Source organism: Eretmochelys imbricata, chromosome 2 (genome assembly GCF_965152235.1).
Source record: "Eretmochelys imbricata isolate rEreImb1 chromosome 2, rEreImb1.hap1, whole genome shotgun sequence".
In the NCBI taxonomy this organism is placed as follows: domain Eukaryota; kingdom Metazoa; phylum Chordata; order Testudines; family Cheloniidae; genus Eretmochelys; species Eretmochelys imbricata.
In genome coordinates this window covers 265672429-265696748 of record NC_135573.1, presented here as the reverse complement: position 1 = coordinate 265696748, position 24320 = coordinate 265672429, and the positions used below count along the sequence as shown (strand labels likewise).

Below are 24320 nucleotides of genomic sequence, written 5' to 3'. Positions count from 1 at the left end.
CCCTCCTGCTCCAGGGTCGAAGCCAACCTGTAACTAACAGAGGTCAGGTCTGAGACCTGGCAGGAGGGAGAGGGAGCAGATTATCCCATCTCAGCTGCTGCACTGTTCTTACACCTTCCTCTGAAGCAGCTGCTGCTGGCTCTCGCCAGAGACAGGATCCTTTGGACTAGCTGGACCTTGGCTCCGATCCAATTGCTGGGGCTGCAGAAGCTACTCAAAGGACACTTCACCAGAGATTGGGAAGACAGAGTTTACCGAGAGCTCAGCAGGAAGCACCAGACTAGGACACGTGAGGGGGGGTTCTGAGCCCACCTGTGTTCCTGACACACTGTGGGAGTGTGGGCAAATCCCTGCCCTGCCCCCTGCCTCAGTTTCCCCATCCATAAAATGGGGATCATGATACTGAGATACATCCCCAGGGGAGGGGTTAGAGGATTTGTTAACTGCAGCTGCGATGCTTTCTCAGCCAGCTGCCTTGTTGCCAGGGCTGGGAGAGCTCAGAGCTGCATCTCAGAAACACTCCCGAGGGGGACACCGAAGGGAGGGGACATAAAGGAACATGCTGCCGACAAGGGAGCTCAGTGCCGGGGGTTGGTTAAAGTCCCAAAGGGACCAGAAACAATGGCTGAGAGACTTACAGCCAACAGGCCCATGGCCCGGCCAGTTCAGCCGGCGATGGGGCTGTCGGTTCAGGGCACATGTACAGCTCCCAGCACAATGACACCCCAGTCCTCAGTGGGGCCAGCAGACACGACCACACTACACATAACAGGCCACCCGTCCTGCTGGGGGCTCAGCTCAGCCCAGGGCGATTGCAACCTCCTGCCTGCCCAGAGGATCCTCTGTGTCCTGGAGTGCTGTTTTTGTAGCCCTGTCCCTGTGCAAGGGGATGGGGCAGCTGAGCGGAGGTTAACCCCTTGTTCACCTGGGACTGGGTACAGTCCCTGTTACCACACAGGATTACATGGCCTGATCTGGAAAGGGACTGTCCCCACCTTTGGGTGCTCAGTGCCTTTGGAGACCAGCCCATGGCAGTTTCTCCTCCTCGCTCTCTCTGTCCTTGCAATCACGGCACCCTTCAGCATGCGGCTCCAGCACCGCCTGGCCTATCCCAGCAACCTTCCTCCCTTCTGGACCCTCAGCATCTCCTGAGGCCCAGCTGGCTCCTCTGGGCCGCCCTGGCAACCACGGCTGGACAAATTCATCTTCACAGGCTCCAACTTAGGTGTCACCCCCTCCCCAGCCCTGGGACAAGCCCCCCACCCCCACCCAGCTACCAGTCCTTCCCCCATCTGCTCTGAACGGCTGCCTAGAGACGACAAGATTTCTGCTTTCGCACATCAGAGGCAGTAACATTTAGGACACCCCTCCCCCTCCTGGAGTGTGTAACATCCCCTACGAGGAGAGAAAGACCAGTCCAGACCCAGACCGGAGCTTCCCCAGCCTTCAGGGGTACGTCTGGGCCCACCTCTTGCTGTTTTTCTGTGTTGAACAGGTGCTCGGAGCGGTACAGTTCTCGCAGGCAGCCCGGAGTATAAGGGACTACTCCAAGCACCAGCTGAGGGAGCTCTCCTTTTGCCCCCACGGCAGGGATCTATGGGTGTGAAGCTGTAGCTGCAGGGCTCTAATCCGGCCGCCCTCTCCACCCCACGTGTACAGATCGACAGGACCCCACAAGCCCTTCAAGCGCCCCACCTGCAGAGGGGCTGCTTTGCTCCTCTCTGGGGGGGACGGGGGACGCACAGTCCCGGATTAGCACCACACCGTGACCTGGCTAAAAAAACCACCTTGAAACGGGGCGAGTCAAAGGGGTCCCGCATCCTGCTGGCACGGCCGGGGGACAGTCCGGCAGCACAGCGCCAAACCCCACGCTGGAAGTCAGCCCGGACGCCAGGGTTCGCCCGCAGGAAAAGCACCACGGGAATGTTACTGCCACCCAGCCAGCAGGTTCTAGGCATCCGAGCTCCCCGAGGAGACGGTCCCACCGGCACCACAGCGCCCCCTAGCGCCAGGCTCGGTGCCACCGGGCTGCGGAGCGCCTCCCGCTGACTCACCCCCGCGGCTGGCTGCTGCAGCTGGGCAACCTGCCCCCCGTACCCTGACCTAAAACAGGTCCAGGCCCGGGCGAGCCAACAGCACCTGAAGCCCAGCTCCCCTCGCTGCCCCGCCCGCCCCCTTCCCGCCAGGGGCCTCGGACCCCAGCGCCCGCTTACCTCAGCTTCAGGTTCTCCATGAAGTGCTCCATGGTCACCTGGTCCAGGAGGACAAAGTCGGCCTTGCCGAACTCCAGGCTCTCCTGCTCGGCCATGCCGCTGGGGGACGGCGAGAGGCTGGGCGGCGGGGGAGCGAGCACCAGCCTGAGGAAAGATGACTTTCAAAACCCAGCCGCGAGCTGCCGGGGCTCAGCTTCCTGTGCGGAGGCTGACTGAGCGGCGGGGCGTGGCGGCAGCCAGGGGGGTGGGGTCACGTGGTCGGCCCTGCTGAGCGGGAACCCCACGTCGCCCCCCCACCCCGTGGCCCTGGGAAGGGTGGCTGGGAGCCCCTCTGCCCGTCTCCCGCTGGGCTAAATCCTGCCCCTTTCAGTGTGATGTCGGGGGGGGCAGTTCCCCTGCAGACAAGGGGCAGGTCCCAGGACCCCACCCAGGGGCGCCGTGTGCCATGGAGCTGCGCTCTGCAAGGGGCAGGGCTGCCCAGTGTGCGGGAAGTTGGGGCAGGATCCCAGGACCCTGCCTAGGGGCACCATGTGCCATGGAGCTGTGCTCTGCAAGGGCAGTGCCCCCCAGTGTGGGGGAATTTGGGGAGGCCCACCAGCCAGCTCTCCTTGTAGGGTGGGCGTGCAAGAGTCCTGCAGGATGGCTCCCAGGTTCTTTCCCAGCCCCCAGGAGCTGGGATGGCAGGGGGCCGTGGGTCAGGAAGCCAGGGCTATGGGCACAGCTGGGTGGGGGGCTCAGGGCTGGGATAGCAGGGGGCCGTGGGTCAGGAGGCAGGGCCATGGGCACAGCTGGGTGGGGGGGGTTCAGAGCTGGGATAGCAAGGAGCCATGGGTCAGGAGGCAGAGGCAGAGGCCTGGGCACAGCTGGGTGGGCCCAGTGCTGGGATAGCAGAGGGCCATGGGTCAGGAGGCAGAGGCCTGGGCACAGCTGGGTGGGGGGGTCAGGGCTGGGATAGCAGGGGGCCATGGGTCAGGAGGCAGGGCCATGGGCACAGCTGGGTGGGGGGTCAGGGCTGGGATAGCAGGGGGCTGTGGGTCAGGAGGCAGGGCCATGGGCACAGCTGGGTGGGGGGTCAGGGCTGGGATAGCAGGGGGCTGTGGGTCAGGAGGCAGGGCCATGGGCACAGCTGGGTGGGGGGTCAGGGCTGGGATAGCAGGGGGCTGTGGGTCAGGAACGAGATGCCCCCCAACCATTGCGGGGTGTTGGGGGCAGCATGCCCAGACTAGGCCCTGCGCACTGCAGTCAGAGCCGCGGGTTTTCGCACTCACGCGGCTACACTGAAATCGCTGCAGTGGAAACTGTCCTGGGCTGGCTGCTCATCTCTCACTTCTCCCTGCTTTGTCATCATGCGACTCCTGGGCCCAGCCTGTGGCCAGGTGACATCACTTCCCCCCAGTGCCCAAGCCGCTCACACGCTGGGATGGGACACAGGGAATCCTGCCTGCACGCCCTGGGGCCAACCAGCCCAGCTGCTGCAGCCTCTGCCAAAACCCTCCTGAAAGGGGAGGGGAGCACGGTCCCTGGGGGTTTCCTCGGTGGTCATGGAGGCTTTGCTCACTGCCAGATGGGTTTTTCCCTTGGGGATGTCACACCAGTGATGAGAAATCGCCCTGTGCCCACCTCTGGCTTAACATGCACGACCATCGTCTTACATTCTCACCCCTTTGGTGCCACGCTTACTGCACACACTATGGCCTTTAGGGGGCACTCCTGAGTCACACAGGTGGGCAGCACCCTCATTCCAGACGCCATTCTGAGTGCCAGGTGGAGCAATGGGTTCTGTGGTAAGGGTCGGCTTGGCGAGCGAGATCCTTGGGGGCTAGCGCAGCACGTGGGTGCAGGGACAGAGGCACCAGCCCATCCAGGCGAGACGCCGCCCTGGCAGGTCCATGGGAACGACAGAGCTCTGAGCATCAACTGAGGGAATCTCCCACGTAGCAGGACAGCCATCGTTCGCCCAGTTCCGCTGACCCGGAGTTGCTTTGCCATCCCCCTGCATGCAGCCGTCCGAGACCTGCACCAACCCGGAAAACGGACCCCTGACCAAGTCAGTGCTGGAACTCAGCCAGCAGCATTTGGGAAGGGAACGTCCTGTTTGCACCATACCTCACTGCCAGCAGCAGCAGTGGGCACCCAGCCCTGGCACTGCATTCAGGGACCGAGTAACCCCATCACTTTGGGTTCTTCATGCCAATGGCCAGGCTGGCTAAGCCACCTACCCAGGCCCTCAGCACAAGGGCACTGCCAGCCAGCCCAAAGCAGTGCAGTGTCCTGCCCTGCCTCTCCGCCTTCCCCTCCCTCCTGCCTGCTAGCTCCCCCAGAAAGACCGGCTGAGTGGGTGGCGGCAGAGGGCACCATACACTAGTGGAGACTGCAAGCAGCCTAATGGCAGGGGCCCAAGAGAAGCGCAGTGGCAGGGGTTCACGCTGCTTTGTCCTTTCCCCCTCTCCCCTCGCAGGACAGCTGCATCTGCCCCCTTCCGCCTTGCACAGCAGAATATCCCAACGGGGCCATGCAGCAGGTGGGCCCATTGCTAGAGCGCTGGCGTACAAGGGCTTGTTCAAACCTGAGGCCATGCAGGGCTCTGACAGAGGGTAGCTGACCCTCGGAAAGGGGCAGGGGCCCAGCCTACCTCAGACAGGCTCCACAAGGGGAAAGGAGGCAGCTCAGGTTCACCAGGGACTCGTTAACTCACTGAGTTACTGGGGGGCACCTAATTAAACAGGGATGCACCTGGTCAGGATCAAAAGGAAGCTACGCCTTGGGGGGCAGGGATCTAAGAGGACAGAGGCTCCTGGGGCAAGGAACAGTCCTCAGGCCACAAAAAGAGAAAGCTCCCAAGGGGAGGGTGTCTCAAGGGGGCTCCCCAGGAAAAGTCCCCAAGGAAGAATGCTGCTGGGGGAGACGAGGGCTCCGAACAGGTGACACTATGAATAGCGAGACTCAGCGGAGCCTGGCCCCCCTGGAAGGCCTTCACCAGGTAGCAGCAAAAGCCCCAGAGCACAGGAATCAGGGGCTGTCTGGAAGGTCGTTGCACTTTAACCTCCGTAGGGACTCTGACCCAAGAGGAGACCCCTCCCCCTCTGATGACAAGAGGGGCCTGCTGGTAAGGGACCTGGACTAAGGTTAACTCAGCCCCCCACCCCTTCCAGCTGGAGCTGCTGTGGGGATGCCTATTTGTACAATGCTCCACCTGGGGGTTAAACAAAGCAGAGCCCCCAAGGGGCACGGTTCAATATAAATAAGCCTCATTGGACTTACTAAGGCCCATAGGGGAAACTGAGGCAGAGATGCAAAGGTGGCACTGCAGTGAGCCATGAGGGGGTACCCCAGTACTGAGGGTCCCCATTAGAGGTTCCCATAGCTACAGACCCTGCAGCAGCTACCACTGCTACCCTGCAAACAGTATTTTTATTTACAGTAGAGCTTATGGTTAAGACATCTGGAGCAACTTCCTCTTTTGGTGTATTCCCTGCCTGCGCTCCCTCTGCCGGCAGGTCTTTGAATCCCACTGCAGAGAGCAGCATGGGTGTAACGCGCGTTCAAAGTGCCAGGGAAGCGATTAGACACATGACCTAACAGCACTCGGGGCCCTTTCCCACCTTGGGTCTGAGCAGTGTCATTCTCCCGGCATGCTCCGCGTCCATTCCCACCATAGAGGGAGAAGCCAAGACAGGGAAGCAAGGGGCTGCCTGCCAGACGTGCTGAGGCAGCCACAATGGGAAGGACAGGCCCCCAGGGACTGCCCATGGAGGGAGGCCCCAGCACTGGGGCTCAGAACCAAGCAGGGGTGAAAGCAAGGTGGCACGGCGGACTGGTAAAAGTGGCCGCCTGTGGCAGCGCTTTAACGTCGTTGCCCCTTTTGCGCTGGGGGAGCCAAAAAAAAAGAGCAGCTGCCCCCAGGGCCAGTGATTTTAAAGGGCCAGGATCTCTGGCCATCGCTGCTGCTACCATGGAGCCCCGGGTCCTTTTAAATCACCGCTGGAGCCCCAGGTGGTGCGGGCCAGGTAGCACGGACGGGCGATGCTGACCCCACCCTGCCCCCTTCCGCCTGATACCAGACCCCTTCCCGGGGGTGGAGGCGAGCCAGCCCCCGTACCGGTAAGAGTTCAATTTTACTTTCACCCCTGGAACCAAGTCCCTCTTTCCGCGACTGCACTCAGTCCATGCTGCTTGCTTGAGGCCCAGCAGCCCGGACCCCAGCGTGGTGAGCGATCACTCCTGTTCACCGAGTGGCCTTCAGCCAGCTGCACCAAAGAACAAATCACATCTCATCAGGATCAGTACTTGCCCATGTAAGGAAACTCTGCAGGCTACATTAGCAGGGGGAGAACTGTAACCACACACAAGTCTGAAATGCAGCCAACGCTGGGAGGGAGAAAGCCACCCTTCTGGGCCAGTTATAGTAGTCCAGAGTGGTGATGGGGAAAGACTTTGGGAGAGCAGGTAGAGAACAAGAAGTGCATTAGCCTATGGCGTGTTACTAAAGCAGCCGGGGACGATGCCACGGCCCATTCCTTGCAGAGCACCCCACAAAGGGAACCGAGAACATCCACTGACTGAGCCCTTCAGGGCTGGAGCTCTGCTCTCAGGAGCACTAAACCTGAATCCCAGTACTCCCTGCTGAGTCAGTGCAGGAAGGTAACTTCCCAGCAGGTGGGCAAGGCGTATCAGATCAGCGGGTGGAGCCCCCACAGTGAAGCATCCCTCGGCCCTCCACAGCACAGCAGAACCAGAGGAAATACTTGTAAGACAAACAAGCTCTTTGTGTATCCCCCTCATCTGAGTGCTGAATCCCAGGGCCGGGCACCGCCTCAACGCAGCAGGGCACAGTGGGAGTGGGACCCCAGCACAGTAGCATCGTCTAGAGAGACTGTGGGGTGCTGGTTTTCAGTGCTGCTGAGCACCCACAGCTCCCCTTGGGGTCGTGGATGGTCAGCTATTGGACCCCTCTCTCCAGACCAGCTACCTGGGAGCATTCGCTGATAGCAGCAGGAAAACCCTCCCCGCCTTGGCGCAGTTCTGGGGATATTGACTCAGGAAATCAAGAGGGCGGCTGCTAATCCAGGATCACTTTTGTTTATTGAGGTTTGTACAGGGGGTGGGGGGAAAGGGGGTAAGGCAAGGCTGTAGGTGCCGCTGCCAAGACCAAAGCTACAGCCCACCTCCCTCCCCACAGGACTCAGCCCCCTTCAATACCCTCCCCCAGGCAGAACAAACTCCCCATGGAGCCACCTTGCAGCGGGCCCTGAAGGCTGACACACACACAGGCCACCCTGGATGGGGACAGTTATCGCAGCGCGAAGAGCCCCCTCACGGAAAACGCTGTTGCTGGCCCTCTCAAACTGAGGAGAATCCAGCTCAGGCCCCGCGGCCACTGGCAACCCAGCATGAGGTGCCCTCCCCTACAGGAAGCGCCCAGACTGTTGTGGGCTCCATTGGTCACCCCAACCCCTTAACTATCACCGATCAACTCACCAGGAGGCCAGGCCAGGGAACACTGCAGCTACTAAAGCTTATGCTCAAATAAATTGGTTAGTCTCTAAGGTGTCACAAGTCCTCCTTTTCTTTTTGCCCTCCACCAGCCCCTCTTGCCTATTTTAAGGACAGCAGCAGGTGGCATAGGCTAGGGGCCCTCCTGGAAAGGCTCTGAATGGGAGGGGGGGTGGTCTAACCCCAGAGGGGCAGCGTCACAGTACACCCTCACCGAGAAGAGGCTCAAAGGCGGCCACTCACCATGTGCAAAGGGCTTTAAGAACCACAGATGCTGGCCATGCCCTCTAGAAAGAGCAGGGGCCTTCCCCAATTCTCATCCAACACTATGGAGAAGGTTATGACTAAGCCAGGTGCTTTAAGCAGGGACCTCCCACACCTCAGAGGATCCCCTGGCCGAGGTCACTCCTCCTGGTATCTCACTCACTAGACAGATCCAGGGCCAGCCTGACTGCCAAGGAGAGAGCAGGAACCGTCATCAGACATCTGCAGCTTTGACCAGCATCAGGGTGATCTTAACTCACTGAACAGGAAAGACCAACTCTCCCCCGTTGCTCCAGGTGGCCACCACCAGGCAGGGCAGGACCAGCGCTCCCTCTCACTTTTTGTGTCCATGTGCAGAATTCATTTTGTTTTGTGCACCACTTCCTGTGGGGGGACCGGGACTGAGGGGTCTGGAGTGTGGGAGGGGGCTCAGGGCTGGGGCAGAGGGTTGGGGGCACAAGGGCTCTGGCTAGGGGTGCAGGAGGGGGCTCAGGGCTGGGGCCGGGAATGAGGGGTTTGGTGTGCAGGAGGGGGCTCAGGGCTGGAGCCAAGGATGAGAGGTTTGGGTGCAGGCTGTCCCAGGGCTGCGGCGGGGAAAGAGGATTCCCCACTCCCCTCACTGCAGCAGCTCGGGGCCAGGGGCCAGGCTGCTCTCCCCGGTGGCAGCTCTGTCGGGGCTGGTGGCTCCTCTCCCTGGCAGCTCCAGTGGGCCTGGGCCAGGGCTCCTCTCCCCTGGCGGAGGCAAGTCCAGGGCAGGTCCACGCTGGGGCCTGCAGGGAGGGGCACCTCTCCCTGCCGTGGCACGTCTGCGCTCGGGGAAAGAGACATCTCCCCGCCGCAGCCCTGAGCCCCTGCGCGGGGTTTAACTGGCAGCTGCGCAGCGGAGACGGAACTGAAGCCAGGACGCCACAGCCTCTCAACGCTGCTCTGGCAACAGGTCAGAAGGGCTGCTACAGCAGGAACAGCTGGTGCTCAGCGGGTGTTCCATCTTCCAGGGGTTGTAGATGACATCAGGTAATCCCCACAACTCCCCAGAAAGGCACTGTTATCCCCAGTGGTTCAGAAAGGGAAACTGAGGCACACCAAGAGGCCTGCCCACAGCTAGCCATGTAGGTGGGATTAAAATCCAGAGGTTCCTGGCTCCTCACCCCAGATCTATACCAGTGTGAGGGAGGTGCTGCCCCCACAACATCACCCCCCTCAGGAAGCAAGAGACAGGTGATCAAAGGCAGATCTCCTGGACTGCAGTGCAGAGACCTAGCACCAGCTCAAGCTTCTCAGCAAGTGGCCTGTCGAATATCTTCCTCAAGGGAAGGGGCAAGCCTAATTACTTCAAGTGGAGGGAACAATTTCCCACTAGATCCCAACTAACCTAGGACCTGGGGCCCAACTGATCTTTGCCATCTCTAACCTGCCCCATCTCTTTCTGGAGCAGGGGTTCTCACAACAAATGCTCTGCGGGCCTCCGAGTGCAGCTACGATCGCTCTTGCTGGTGGCCACTCTGACAATTTTTCCTAAAATATTTAATTAACTTTAGGAAAAACATGAACATACATACGTCCCAGACATTGTACATTTATTTAAGAGGGGTTTTTCCCCCCCCCTTCTTCAGACTCAATAATAAAAATAATGCAGAGCTGCCTCTATCCTTTACTGGAGCTGAACACAATAGACCACTGATAAGGTGCTTGGCACGTTCTTTTCTTTTTTGTTGTTGGGACTGCTTTTTTGGTAAAAGGTGGATGTTGGTACAACAATTTGGAACCACATTTAAAAATGCTTTTACATAATAAATGTCCAAATAATAATGAAAAAAAATCTGCAAGTGTGTCCAAAATTTCTCTTTCACGGACTGCCGCGCCCCCCCCCCCCCAAAAAAGCAACCCAGTTTAGCACTAATAATAGTAACAAACGATCCTGTTATATTATGCTTTACCAATATAGGGTGATAAACCCCAGAACTTTAATTTCATTAATACAGCCATTGTGTGGATCAGACTACCTGCAAAAGTTCAGGGGCTCTTGAAATGGAAAGTCTGCAGGATCTCGGGTCTCCTGTTAAACTAGAAGGGAAGCTTCCAGATTAGCATCAGTGAGGCCTTTTTGGTACTTGCTCTTCAGACAATGGAGTGCACTAAATGCCCTCTCACACAGCACAGTACTTGAAAACAGGGACAAGAAAAGCAAAGCAACTTTAGCTAGAGGCTTGTAGGCATCCTCAGACAGGTACACTTTGATCCAGAACTGCTGCACTGTAACACCGGGCTGACTGAAGTAGGTTTTCATTCTTGCATTATTACGCATGTGCACCATGAGATGCTGGAGATTCCTTACATCCAAAGAGGCAAAGGAAGCTAATCTGTCTTGCAAGGCCGTTAGTTTGTCTGCAGCCAAAAACCCCGAACCGGAACTGCTGAATGGGTCTGCCACAAAAGTGTACTGATGGAAAAAGTTTCCCTCGCTGAAACAATTTTCAAGATCTTCCAAGATGATATGCAGGTATTTGGTTACAGCTAGCCGACCTTTCGCTGCACGCTCTCATCCTGACAGCTGAGAAACTCACTAAGCTCAGAAAAACAGAAAAGTCCCGTTTCTCTTGTAGCTGCTGGACGATGTCAGTGACGGTCATTCGGAATGTATGAATTACTTCAATGCGGTCAAATATTGTTAGCTGAGGTACCTGAAGCTCCAGGTTCAAGGAAGCAAGCTTTGGTAAAAACTCTTTCAAAAAGAGCAAACAACCATGTACTCCTGGATCTTGAAGCTTTTGGGACAGTTGCAGCGAAACTGTGTTCAAAACCTCAATGAGCTCTCCCCAGAGCTCAAAGAGCCACTGTACACTGCCATTCAAACTAAGCCAATGGACCAGGCTGTAATTCAGCAGCACCTTGTGCGTCTCAGAGCCCGTTTCACACAGCGTTGCGAATCTCTCTTTATGGACACGGCTGACGTTCACAGCACTGATACACTTTTCCACTACGGATTCAACCTCATCCATACTTTCCACTGAAGCCTTGCTGGCAAGTACTTCTTGGTGGGCAAACCAGGGAAACAGAAAAAGTTTCTGAGGGCAGCTTTCTTGGAAGTAGTTCAACACCCCTGCTTGAGCACCTTGCATAACTGCTGCCATGTCAGCTGCCAAGCCGCACAGATTGTCGAATCTAACCCGGCACTCCTGCATTCTCCCCTGAACACACTGAAAAACCAGTTTGCCAGTTGGCCTATCAGTGAGGCTCACCTGACATAAAATGCCTTTGGTAAAACAACAGCGAGCACAGTCAAAAAAGTGAACGCATACAATTTTCTTGGGATTCTTCACGACGTCAGGGGTCTCAACCAAGCACAGGCTGTAGAAAGGGCTCACTGAGACTTTCGCAGCTATTTCGTTTTGTAGAAAGCTCGCTAGATCTCTTGTGCTTCTCTGTAACATGTCGTTGCTCAGTGGTAGCTCTCTGAAAAGCATATTTTCTGGTTGAAAGGCCAGAACAATTTTCTTCACGAGTTCTCCGTTGTCGAAAGATTTCCTTGCTTGCCCCAAAAGCAGTGCCACTTTAAAAGTAGCCACGTCTATCTGATCCACTTTCTTCAGAAAATCTCTGGGCCATCGCTGTTGTCTTTTGAGCTCGGTTTTTGCATCATTTAACAGCTTGCGCCTCTGAAACTCACCATGATAATTCTGTTCAACTTCCCCTGCATGAGTGTTATAGTGACGTTGCATCGCGTACATTTTAATTTGATGAATTTCTTTCTTACAAACAGCACACACTGCAACTTGCTCAGAAACGGAACTGGATGGCTTCAGAAACACAAGAAACCATGTTTCCCACTGCGCCTGAAATTTTCGATTTTCTTCCTTCCATGTTCTGCTTTTCTTAGCAGCAGGTTGCGCCTCTGGGACCATCTCTGCATCACATTCAGGGGCCTTTTCTGGCACTGATTGTTTGAAAACCTTCCTGATATCCATTTGCATTTTTAACTCTTTCGCCATTTGCCACAAACAACCTCAACCTACCCAAACACCTCGCAGTGATCTTGCCGATGAGGACACTGGCCAATAGCTGCTTATAGAGCTACAGTAGTGCGAGATGTAAACATAGTGATTAGCCAATGAATATGCTTTGTTACTTGAAAAAAAACCACCCCATGTAGTTCAGCGCTCCCTGCACTGTACTGTAATATTTAGAAGGGCATGAGTGTACTTTATGGCATTCACAAGGCAACTTTAATACTTAACATCTCAGTGATTGTTGGGGCTCTTTGGAGGCTGTCATGGCTGCAAAAAAATCCCTGGTGGCCAAATTTGGGAAATGGTGTTTTAGAGGATCCTTTCACAAGGAGCCATCATCTAAGGGTTATAACTCCATCAGACAGACTCAATCCGCAGCTTTACAAGCACTCTAAAAAAATATCACCCTCTCTTTGCTTTAGGATCTCCACGCTCCTGTGCGCCGGCCTAGGAGTGTCTGAAATTTCTATAACCTCACTCCGAAGTGGGAGCAGAACAAGGCCTCAAACCATCTCAGGTCTGCTCTTGCAAGCTCTACAGGAATGAGCAGGGTCACAATGCAGACCCAGCCATGCTGGAAGGCTTGCGGGAAAGAACTTAACCTGTCAGGCACACAATAGATCCTCTTATTCAAGGAAAACAGCACCATTTAACAATAGAAACAGATGCCGTGGCAAGTGGCATCAGCCAGCCAGACACTCTCACAAGCGGATATATTTATTCATATGGACATTGGTACAGATCAGTGCATACATAACTAAGGCTGCAGTCTCGTGATTCCTACTTCTATTGATCAACAGCGTTTATGCTGCATCATCTGAACCCCAAAGACTCAAACATGGGTGTGAATTTTATACAGGGACTACCTGCAGCACTGACATGCAGCAGCTAATTTCCATCAGCAATACAACACTCTGGGGGAAGAATAACTTCATTGAAATTACAGGCAGAGTTACATTGTGCCTTCCCAGAATTCCCCATGGTGGAATTTGGCCAGCACACTGGGGTTATCACGTACTCCTGAGGGGAGTGCCATAATGGAACCCGTTACTGTATTGTAACCGGTCAAAGCTTCAGATCCACATTTTATATGCAGCAAAGTATCACTCAGTCTGTGGGGCACTGTTCAAAACCAACTCAAGAGTTCTGACTGAGCTGACGCCATTCTGGGGTTTCTTTTGGACATCTCCCATCCAGCTACAGTCCAACCCAGCTATGCTTAACTTGTAAAATGCAGAGATCAGACTTTGACAGTCTGGCCAAAGACAATGTGCTGAATAGAAATGCCAGCACCAAACACAATGGCTGGATTTTAGGCCTACTCCTTGCATGGCCTTGCCCTGTTTTCTGGCAGGTATCAACATGCAAGGCTCTGTTTTGTTCAGGGGAATCCAGCTCCCCCAGATGGCCCCATCTCTGCTCATCGAGCTCCAAGGGTTTCTTTTTGTTTTTTTAAAGTGGGTGTTGGGTTTGGGACACTCTGGTTTCTCCAAGGCAGGTCTGGGAATAGGGTTGGGGTGTGGAGAAGAACAGACATTTCAGCCCAGAACTATTCTGGTTTTTAGCTTACCTAATAATTCCACTTTCCATAGCATGAGCACTTCCATGTGACCAGCACAGAGACAGGGAAGCCACAAGCTGCAGGCAGGAAGACAAGATATGGTAACACCGGAAATGTAGCTTTAGAAATGGAAATGTATTAAGTGTGAATGTGGAGCAAAAAATAACCAGCGCAAGGTCCATCCTGTGAATCCTAACACAATAACCCAGAATGAAAGGGTTATGTGAGACTAAAGGAGGGCTTAGAACTATGGAATAAACATTGCTCATGCCTCACGGCTTTTCATACAACTTATGCTCACAGATCCTTAATGGGTGGGGAAGAAACCGGGAAGCCAGGTTAAGGGCTTGTTTTGCATATTTTAGGCAGAGGTAGTCAATAGGTGGACCACAGGTCAAATCTGGACCGCCAGACACTTTTGAACAGACCCAAAAATATTTCTATTTACTGGTGGTGGTGTGTAGTTGCTGCTGGGATTGTTTTGTTGTTTATTACTTTCCTCTGGAGTCTAGACCTTGACCAAGAATTTTGACAAAAATAATTAGCTACCCCTGTTTTAGGCTCTGTGTGGTTCTGCCTTGATGCGATTTGGACTCCTGATTCAGCCTGTCTGAAATTTCTATAACCTCACTCTGAAAAGGAGCAGAGCGAGGCCTCAAACCATCTCAGGGCTGCTCTCGCAAGCACTACAGGAATGAACAGGGTCACCGCAGACCCAGCCATGCTGGAAGGCTTGCTCACGTGGGGCAGTCAAAGGAACTGGGGAAGACTGATCTGGGAGGTTTAATTTCTTTGATGCAGTTCAAACCCACAGAAATTTTTACCTTTCTAGCTCAGCAGCATTGTGCACTCCTCAGGCCCAGCCACTCCAACCATGGACTGGAGATCATTTCTACAGGCAGGAAAATGAGAAGAGAAAAAAACCAATCAGATTATTTGGTGGAAGACGATGGAGAATCTACTTAATCAGGCAGGTCAGTCATAGGATGCTTCTGGGATATTTATACCCATGTCATCTCAAAGTGTTTTATAAGCCACACATGCCTCACTCACTCCTAAGGCAGGCAGCCACCCTAAAGCGAGTGAGACTATGGAACAGGCAACAGTAGAATCAGAGCAGCCCCGACCTGTTACCAGGAGAGGGTTAGTTCTGTGGCACTGTCTGAAGGAGGCACACATTAACCTGCACAGAGATCAGCTGACCTGCCTGAGAGTAGGGAGCGGAACCCGCTCTGCTGGGATTTGCACGGTAACAGCTGAAGTCTGATGCTTAGAACATGATCCCACCCCTTGAGGACATGCCAAGCGGTCAAAGCCTCAGATCCACATTTTATATGCTGCAAAGCATCATTCTGCAGCACTGTTTAAAACCTACTCAAGAGTTCTGACTGGGCTGACACCATTCTGGGGTTTCTTTTGGACATCTCCCATCCAGCCACAGTCCAACCCAGCCATGTTAACTTGTAAGATGCAGAGATCAGACTTTGACAGCCTGGCCAAAGACAACGTGCTGAACAGAAATACCAGCACCAAACGACAGCTGAATTTTAGGCCCACTCCTTGCACGGCCTTGCCCTTTTTTTCTGGCAGGTATCAACGTGCAAGGCTCTGTTTTGTTCAGGGGAGTACAGCTCCATCTCTGCTCATCAAGCTCCAAGGGTTTGTTTAGGTTCTTTTAAAGTGGGTGTTGCGTTTGCGACACTCTGGTTTCTCCAAGACAGGTCTGGGAATGGGGGTGAGGAGAGAAGATCAGACATTTCAGCCCAGAACTATTTTGGTTTTTAGCTTACCTACCAATTCCACTTTCCAAAGCATGAGCGGTTCCATGTGACCAGCGCAGAGACAGGGAAGCTACAAGCTGCAGGCAGGAAGACAAGATGTGGTAACACCATAAATGCAACTTTAGACATGGAAATTTATTATATGTTATTGTGCAGCAAAAAATTACGAGTGCAAGAATCTGTCCTACAAATCCTCACACAATAATCCAGATTGAAAGGGGCTGCAGGAGACTAAAGGAGGGCACAGAACAGGTTTTGCTATGGAATGTTGGGAATCATTAAGAAAAGGACAGATAATAAGACAGAAAATATCATACTGCTGCTTTATAAATCCATGGCACGCCCACACCTGGAATACTGCGTGCTGACGCGGTTCCCCCAACTCAAACAAGTTATAGTGGACTCGGAAAAGGTCCAGAAAAGGGCAACAAAAATTATTAGGGGTCCGGAACAGCTGCCTTATGAGGAGAGATTAATAAAACTGGGACTTTTCAGCTTGGAAAAGAGACGACTAAGGGGGGATATGATAGAGGTCTATAAAATCATGACTGGTGTGAAGAAAGTAAAGAAGGAAGTGTTATTTACTCCTTCCCATACCACAAGAACTGGGGGCCACTGAATGAAATTAATAGGCAGCAGGTTTAGAACAAACAAAAGGAAGTATTTCTTCATACAACGCACAGTCAACCCATGGAACTCTTTGCCAGAGGACGTAGTGAAGGCTAAGACTATGAGAGGGTTCAGAAAAGTATCAGAGGGGTACTTGTGTTAGTCTGTATCCACAAAAACAATGAGGAGTCCGGTGGCACCTCAAAGACTAACAGATTTATTTGGGCATAAGCTTTTGTGGGTAAAACCCCCCCCAACTTCTTCAGATGCATGGAGTAAAAATTACAGATACAGGCATAAATATACTGGCACACGAAGAGAATGGAGTTAAGTTGACAAGGTCAATTCAGTCAGGGTGGATGTGGTAGACTGAATTGGCCTTGTCAACACTGGTTCTCCGTTTGTAAGGTAACTCCCTTCTCTGACCTAAGTATGACCATCCTTATGCAATAAACGTTGTTCATGCTTCACGGCTTTTCACACTACTTATGCTCACAGATCACCGGGTGAGGCAGACACTGGGAGGCCAGGTTAAGGGCTGGTCATGCATGTTTTAGGCTCTGTGTGGTTCTGCCTTCATGCGATTTGGCTTCCTGATTCGGCCTGTCTGAAATTTCTATAACCTCACTCTGAAAAGGAGCAGAGCGAGGCCTCAAACCATCTCAGGGCTGCTCTCGCAAGCACTACAGGAATGAACAGGGTCACCACAGACCCAGCCATGCTGGAAGGCTTGCTCACGTGGGGCAGTCAAAGGAACTGGGGAAGACTGATCTGGGAGGTTTAATTTCTTTGATGCAGTTCAAACCCACAGAAATTTTTACCTTTCTAGCTCAGCAGCATTGTGCACTCCTCAGACCCAGCCACTCCAACCATGGACTGGAGATCATTTCTACAGGCAGGAAAATGAGAAGAGAAAAAAAAAATCAGATTATTTAGCGGAAGATGATGGAGAATCTACTTAACCAGGCAGGTTTCAGAGTAGCAGCTGTGTTAGTCTGTATTCGCAAAAAGAAAAGGAGTACTTGTGGCACCATAGAGACTAACAAATTTATTTCAGCATAAGCTTTCGTGAGCTACAGCATCCGATTCAGCTGCAGCCGAATGAATTCGATGAAGCGAGCTGTAGCTCACAAAAGCTTATGCTGAAATAAATTTGTTAGTCTCTAAGATGCCACAAGTACTCCTTTTCTTTTAACCAGGCAGGTCGGTCATAGGATGCTTCTGAGATATTTATACCCGTGTCGACTCAAAGTGTTTTACAAACCACTCATGCATCACTCACTTCTAAGGCAGGCAGCCACCCTAAAGCGAGTGAGACTATGGAGCAGGCAACAGTGGAATCAGGGCAGCCCCAGCCTGTTACCAGGAGAGGGTTAGTTCTGTGGCACTCTCTGAAGGAGGCACACATTAACCTGCACAGAGATCAGCTGATCTGCCTGGAGAGTAGGGAGCGGAACCCGCTCTGCTGGGATTTGCATCAAGATCGCTGAAGCCTGATGCTTAGACCACGATCCCCCCAGGCTGGGCGATGCCTTTGAGTGAGACTAGGGCGTGAGGCCCATACAGCTCACGGGCCACGCTGCTCACGGCGGCTGGGGCACCGATCCCAGCCACCCGCTGCCCCAGATCCCCCCGCGGGTCCCTCGCCAGCCCCGTGCCCGGGGCCCCCGGCGCAACAAGGCCCATGCTGCACAGCCCGGGGCGTGCCCACCCGGAAGGAAGGGTCAGACCCCTCGGAGACGGGCGCGCTGCCCTGCCAGGGGTGCCCTCACCGGCAGCAGCACACGTGCAGCCGCCTCTCCAAGACTACAGCTCCCGACATGCACCGCGCCCCTAGCTGCAGCGACAGCAGGGCTCAGTACGGAACGCTGTCTCCTGGGACTTGTAGTCCCCATATAGCCCCGGGGGTAGCGGGGGGTGGCACCGAATCTTCTCTCACCTCCACGTGGGGCTGAACCCCGGGCACAGCCCCCGACTTCCCCACCACCAACGCAGCACAGCGGGCGGCCCCAGCCTGCGCCCGCCCGGGGCTCCCATGGCAGCGCAGGCCCCGGATGGAGGCGGATTAGAAACTCACCAGCGCCGCCGCCGCAGCCGCGACGCCCGACCTCGGCCGCCATGTCTTCTGCGTCTGCGCACTAGTCTCCCCGGCGCGTGTGTCGGGTCATCAGCGCGTCCCTCCCCCAACTCCGCCCCCCCGACTTCCTTTGCGGGGCGATGGTGTCACCTAGCGGCGGGGAGGAGGTAGGGCTCGGGCGAGCAGCGAGGCACATAATTGATGCACCTAGTAGACTGGGACTGGCTGGGTCACTACAAAAAATAATTTTCCCTCTGTTGATACTCACCCCTTCTTGTCAACTGCTGGGAATGGGCCACATCCACCCGAACTGAATTGGCCTCGTTAGCACTGACACCCCCCCGCCCGCCACGCACAGTGGTGAAGTTAGGCACCTGACCTGTGCAACTTTTTGCAGGTTTGTGGCTGAATCCTATAGCGTGGCTTGGGTTAAGAAAGAACTAGAAGTTAGGTTTTGAGGTCTAAGTTAGCCCAAGCGTGCAGGGGTATGCGAAACTGAAGTTGCTAGTGTGAGAAAAGTTAAAGATAAATTGGGGACAGAGTGTTATGGGAAAGTAACAGTTAGCAAAGCCATGATCCAGGGTTATGTTACCATTTTGTTTTGGTTATAACTGAGTTAAACAAGGTATTTAATCAGTATTTTTGAGAATTGTGAATGTTTCATTAAAATATCTATATTGATAGTATGGGAAGGACATTGGTGCAGATGTTAATTTAAATAATGTGTAATGTAAAGAGCCAATAAGAAGGTGGCAGAAATATAATGATGGTAAAGGGCAGTTTAATGTTAATTAATATTATAATAAAGTATAAAAGGAGTAGTTTTGCTAAATTTCAGGAGAGCTTCAATGAACATGCAAAGGGTATTGTTAAGTTCCTGGATATGGCTGTACATCATTCTGTTGTCAGTGGACGGATCACTCATTGATACACCATTTCATCTTTGAGTGTGAGTATAATCATAGTACTGTGTAAGTAGTAATTGCATGCTTGCTTAATTAATTATTTTTCTTTTTTATAAACTTTGATTGTATCATTCAAAGTGTCGCCTGGTGGTCCTCTATTAAATAAATGTTCTGTAACCAAACTAGAAGCTTAAACCTGAAAACTGTTAGGTTTTATTACACCCTTATCTTTATCAACTTAATCCAGCATTTCAATGTACAGGTTACAAGAGGTCTACAAACCACCTAAGATAGCAAACAGCTACAAAGCTCTGTTTTTTGCCCCTTATACAATATTGCCAAACTTAAGTGAACAAAAATCATGACACTGGTTTGCAAATCGTGAGATTGGCTTAAAATCATGATTTTTTTAACAATCAGGTGTCTTTGGTTTTTTGAGCTTTCAGGGTTCATAGTGGCAAGCTTTTATCTGCTAGACTTTTAAAAACAAAAGCTGAAATTCTCCCATAATCACATGCCATCGAATATCGTAAGACTTGTGATCAAAGTGTGCAAATTGGCAACAGTTCCTATGTGGCTTTGGCTTGGACAGTTGCTGGGCCATGCAACCCATCACATTTACTGAAGGCAAAGGGCAGTACTCCTGTAAACTAACTACCCGGGGTCACAGGGTGGCTGGCTGGCTCTGTAACAGGAGCTGGGCCCAGCCTCACCTTGAGAGACAAACTGCCTCTCAGCTGAGACTGAGATCAGTGAGAGAGCAGGTGATTCTAAAAGCCAGCAAGTGGCTCAGTTGGAGAAAGAGATGCAAGGAGGGGGAAGGCCCCTGCAGGAGACCATGGACAGGGAGGATGTGGGGATGTGGACAGCTGGAGCAGGGTGATTCAGGTGAGCAGCCAGTAGAGTAGCTGCCTGTAGGGAATTAATTTGCAAACTGGATACAATTAACTTAGGCTTGAATAAAGACTGGGAATGGATGTGTCATTACACAAAGTAAAACTATTTCTCCTTGTTTCTTTCCCCTCCTACTGTTCTGGTAAAGTGCTGGAAATGGCCCACCTTGATTATCACTAGGAAAGGTCCGTCCCCTCCTGCTGGTAATAGCTCACCTTAAGTGATCACTCTCGTTACAGTGTGTATGGTAACACCCATTGTTTCATGTTCTCTGTGTATTTAAATCTCCCCACTATATTTCCCACTGCATGCATCCGATGAAGTGAGCTGTAGCTCACAAAAGCTATGCTCAAATAAATTGGTTAGTCTCTAAGGTGCCACAAATCTTCCTGTTCTTTTTTAGAGATCCTTGGGGCAGGGATGCAAGGGGGGGTACTGATGGGCTGCCCTAGTTTTCTGGGGCAGGTATAAAGCTGATGTGCTGAGCCAAGGGCCTGGCTCAGACTCTGGGTTGGCGTTGTGCTGGGCTAGGCCGGGGACCCACGCCCTGCTCTCTGGCTCCAGGCCACCGCACCAGCCCGCAGAGCTGAGCCTGCTCCTCGCGCCCCTGCGGCTTTACCCAGCCCCCTGGATTCTGTGGGGCCGGGCTAAGGGGCTGCAGTCAAGGGGGGGCGGGGGGGCACTGAAGCAGCAGCTTGGGGGGTCTGGATGGGAGTCAGGGGAGAAGGGCCCAGCCCCCAGGTGGGGGGATGGGTGAAGGGCTACGCTGGGCATGGAGGAGGCAGGGCAGGGGTGTGTGTGTGTCGGGGGGGGTTGTTAGCCACAACTGCCGCCCCTGCGGGGGCGGGGAGGAGTGAGGATAGAGCGCATGCGCATCTCTGTTGACTCCCTCCCTCTCGACGCTCCGCACATGCGCTGTCCCCCCCCCTTCCTTTCTTGGAGGACTGACGTCAGCCCTCCGGCCGCAGGGAGGGGAGCGCCGGCCCCGCGCTGAGCACGCCGGGAAGTCGACGCCCAAGATGGCGGCAGGATTGAAAAGTTGTTGCCGCGGCTGCTGAGTCGGCGGCGGTGGCGGCCGGGGCTGGCGGGAGGGAGCGCGGCTGGCGGGGCGCGGGTCGTCCATGGCCGCCCGGTGAGGGGGTGCTCGGCCGGCCGCCGACGGGGCGGGGATGCCCCCGGGGGGCCGGGGCCGCAGGAGGCAGCAGGAGCCCGGGGCCGCCCCCGCCCCCCGCCTGAGACATGGAGGATGAGGGCAAGAAGGGCAAGAAGGTGAGAGCGGGGCCAGGCCGCGACCCTCCCCCAGGCCGCTCTAGCCACCCGTCCCGGGCCGCGTCCCCTGCTCCCCGGGGGCTGTGCCCAGGTCCGGAGCCCCCAGGCTGCGCTGACGCTTCCTCCTGGGCTGTGGCTGGACCCGCCCTGGCCCTGTCGCCGGCCCCCGCGCAACCCAGAATGGAGGGGCCGACACTGCTGCCCCTCCCCCTAAGCTGTGATCTCCTCCACGGCGGCCCCCCCCCCCGGTGGCTCTGACTCGGCCGCCCTCTGCCCCATGGCGGCTGTATTCCCTCCTCTCCCCAGCCTTCCCCAGGCTGGCGCTGCTGAACCCTGGCGCTGCCCTCCCGTATCTCGGGTCTGCTAACCCTCCCCTGACGCTGCCCAACGTTATCCCAAGGCTGCTGTATCCTCCCTCTCCCTAGCCTGAGGCTGCCCCCCCCCCCGCCCCAGTGTTGCTAAACCCTTCTCTTCCCCCCCCCCCCCCGCCCTGCTCCTGTACCTTTCCACTCCCCATCACTGCCCCTGAGGCAGCAGGGATTAGTGCCTCTTGTGGAGGGTGCACTTCCTTTCTCTCTCTCTCTTTCTCCCCCTTAGTCTCTCCAGGCTGTCCCCCCCTTCCTCCAGTGCATGAAGCCTATTTCTCACTGCCCTCATATGCCCCAGGCTGCTCTCAAGCCTGATCTGGCCCTGGCCAGGCTTGCTCCATGGCTGCACTCCCAGCTGGGGCCCTATGAATGACCCACTGGTGGGGATGAGTGAGCTAAAGCCCCCCCAAACCTGTTCTTGCAAAATGGAAAGAGCTAAAAATCTTCCTTTAAATCAACCTTGCTTGTGGGAGTCTGTCTCCCAGGTGAATGGGGCTTGGACAGAACAAAGCAACAAGTGGATGCATAGCAAAATCACAACTAAGAGCTGTCACATGCCTGCAATGGAAGTAATCTGTGATGGCACAGGAGACTGCATGGGACCCTTACCTGTTTAGATTACAATACCTTATATGTGGCTGAAATGCCATGTGAATGTTACACCTTTCTAATGGGGGGGGTGTGGTGTGGTGGTTTTTTTTTCTTTCCCTGTGAAGTGCCTTATGCTCTTGAGACTGGTACTTCCCAAGAGTATGGTGCTAGCTAACACTTGCAATTAATAATTTTCCTAATTGGGTTTAATGAAAGATCTGGAAACTATGCCACTATTCTTGCAAGTCTGTATGTTTGAGTTAATGAAGTAGATTGACCTAATTATTGTAAATACCCAATTCAGCATTTTCATAAAACCATGACTGCTCATAGAGGGGAGTGCCTTGTCTATGTAGTAGTTTTAGAAGGGTCTTCTTTAGAATACAGCATTAGATTTGTACTATGACTTCCATTTTTCATGGTCTCTCTAGATAAACTCTAGACTCAGACTTGCAGTTCAGTTTCAGAAAAGACATGTTTTCTTTCTTTGTGTGGCTATAGTGCTCGTGAAAGGTGCCAACTTGACAGCCCTGGAGACTGCAATCCTCTAGACCAAGTACAGCAGCAGTACAAGTCTCTCCACACTGCTTCACCAATGTCACCAAACACCTAGAGACCACTTCTAAGGGTCAGAGAATAGCTTAGTCTTTGTGCCTCTTTGCTGAAACTGCCAACAGGACAGTCAGTTAATGCCAAGATGTCTTAAAACTGTATAATCCTACAAGAGCACTGTACTTCATCTGTGTTGTAACCTGTTACTGTAACTCCCCATGCCTTTAAAAAAAAAAACGGGGAAAAAAAACTAAGGGTGTAACTCCCACAAAGGTAGGGTGGCTGTTTAAGTGAAACCTTAAGCAAACCTAACTTAGCACTGACTTGGGATGGAAAGTCTTGGCTTTTAATGCTGTCAAATTAGCCCAGTGTTTTGGGGTGGGAGGGTGAAAGAGATCAAACTTTACTTGTATTTAGCTATGACACTCTTAGTACCTTTCCCAGACCTGAAGAAGAGCTCTGTGTAAGCTGGAACACTGGTCCAATAAAAGGTATTGCCTTACCCATCTTGTCTCTTTAATACTAGCATATGTGCTGTTCAGAGCAATAGTGAAGACCCTGTTGACCATGGCATCTAAGTGACCAGGAAGAGGGAAACAATTATGCCTCAGGCTTGTGATGTTTTTCCACAGTTATGACAAGTTATTGAGTGTAGATACCTGCAGTAACCATTATTTCAGAAGGTGGCAGCAGAGTTTCCCAATGAAATATGCAGATGCTCCTCATTAGTGACCAGGGTGTTAACATGTCTAGAAACTAACGTTTCCTGCCAATCTGGAATTCTAAAGTCATTCCAAACTCAAATCAAGTAATATTTCACTTTACATTCTGCACTAATAGGTCATTTCATTCTGATCTAGAAGCATTTTACAAACAAACCTCATGACATCCCTGTAAAATAGAGAGATCTTCCTTTCAGATGGGGAAACTGAGAAACAGGTTAAGTGACTTGCCAAAGGTCCTACAGAAAGTAAGTGGCAGAGCTGGGAACAGAATCTGAGCCCTGTCTCCTATTTTTGTGCTCCTGCCACTTGATTGCTTTCCCTTCATAGTATTCTATATGTAACATTAATACTCAAAGGCTGAATATAAATTATTTTGAGCTTTTCTCCCCCCCCCCCCCAAAAAAAAAAAAAAACTGTTTAAAGCACAGAGAAAACACCTCAATCTGGTCACTTCTGCACTTGTTAAAACTCTTCTGGTGAAGAGGGAGAGTGAGGAAAACCTTCGCAGAAATAATCCAGGAAATGATCAGTGCTAGCGCAAGATTCTTAATGTTACAAGTCACATGCTGTCCTTCTAAATGGGGGTACTTTGTAGTGTCTGGAAATGCTCTTAAGCTGTATTCAGTATTTTAACCCCCCAAGGTAAGGTTATTTCTTTAGAGATCATAGTGTTGGTTAACAAAACTAGTGTTCTGGTCTATAGGGTGTTGTCCTATGACCATATTGTACCCTTCTGAAGCTACATTCTGTGTGCATTCCATTGCCTTTTATCAGCTTTACTATTGCAAGGTAGCCACTCAAGCCTAGATACAGTAGCGAGGAACTGAGTAGGATCTTAAGGACAAGAGAGGATGCACTATAAAATCTCATTACAGCATATGAAGCAGCTTTAAAATGCCATAAACTAGGGCCCCTGTAAAGTTGAAATGGTACTAGATGCATATTTGGTTGCTAGAATGGCTTCCTTGACCAGCATAGACAGGCATCTTATGACCTACTACACATCTAGAT

At 53.0% G+C, this 24320-nt stretch overlaps 2 protein-coding genes, 1 long non-coding RNA gene and 3 other non-coding genes across 10 annotated transcripts in view; 1 reads left to right on the top strand and 5 right to left on the bottom strand.

Annotated features, from left to right (window-relative positions):
• MYO1G (myosin IG) overlaps positions 1-2450 on the bottom strand; it is a 74533-nt gene extending 72083 nt beyond the window's left edge. Inside the window, exon 1 of the mRNA XM_077808508.1 lies at positions 2214-2450. Within this exon, the coding sequence (XP_077664634.1) occupies positions 2214-2308 (95 nt within the window). The 5' untranslated portion in view covers positions 2309-2450. The remainder of the gene's footprint in view (positions 1-2213) is intronic.
• Positions 2451-6999: 4549 nt separating this feature from the next.
• Positions 7000-18060, bottom strand: LOC144260028 (uncharacterized). Of its 3 annotated transcripts, XR_013344983.1 has the most exons (6): positions 18006-18060; positions 16750-16817; positions 15333-15396; positions 14363-14430; positions 13548-13615; positions 7282-12041 (listed from the first exon to the last, which is right to left on the bottom strand). It is a non-coding gene; the product is annotated as an uncharacterized LOC144260028 (long non-coding RNA). The 3 variants fall into 3 exon arrangements; XR_013344982.1 differs by having other exon boundaries at positions 7000-13615; XR_013344984.1 differs by lacking the exon at positions 18006-18060 and adding an exon at positions 17868-17998 and having other exon boundaries at positions 7000-13615.
• On the bottom strand, positions 12429-12566 carry LOC144261730 (small nucleolar RNA SNORA9). The gene has a single exon (XR_013345424.1). It is a non-coding gene; the product is annotated as a small nucleolar RNA SNORA9 (small nucleolar RNA).
• On the bottom strand, positions 14143-14277 carry LOC144261728 (small nucleolar RNA SNORA9). The gene has a single exon (XR_013345422.1). It is a non-coding gene; the product is annotated as a small nucleolar RNA SNORA9 (small nucleolar RNA).
• LOC144261729 (small nucleolar RNA SNORA9) lies at positions 16530-16664 on the bottom strand. Its single transcript, XR_013345423.1, has one exon. It is a non-coding gene; the product is annotated as a small nucleolar RNA SNORA9 (small nucleolar RNA).
• A 2784-nt stretch (positions 18061-20844) lies between the features above and the next one.
• The window catches only part of CCM2 (CCM2 scaffold protein), an 81505-nt gene continuing 78029 nt past the window's right edge, over positions 20845-24320 (top strand). For all 3 annotated transcript variants that reach the window (XM_077808504.1, XM_077808503.1, XM_077808507.1), the window contains exon 1: positions 20845-21073. In XM_077808504.1, the coding sequence (XP_077664630.1) occupies positions 21044-21073 (30 nt within the window). In that variant the 5' untranslated portion in view covers positions 20845-21043. The remainder of the gene's footprint in view (positions 21074-24320) is intronic.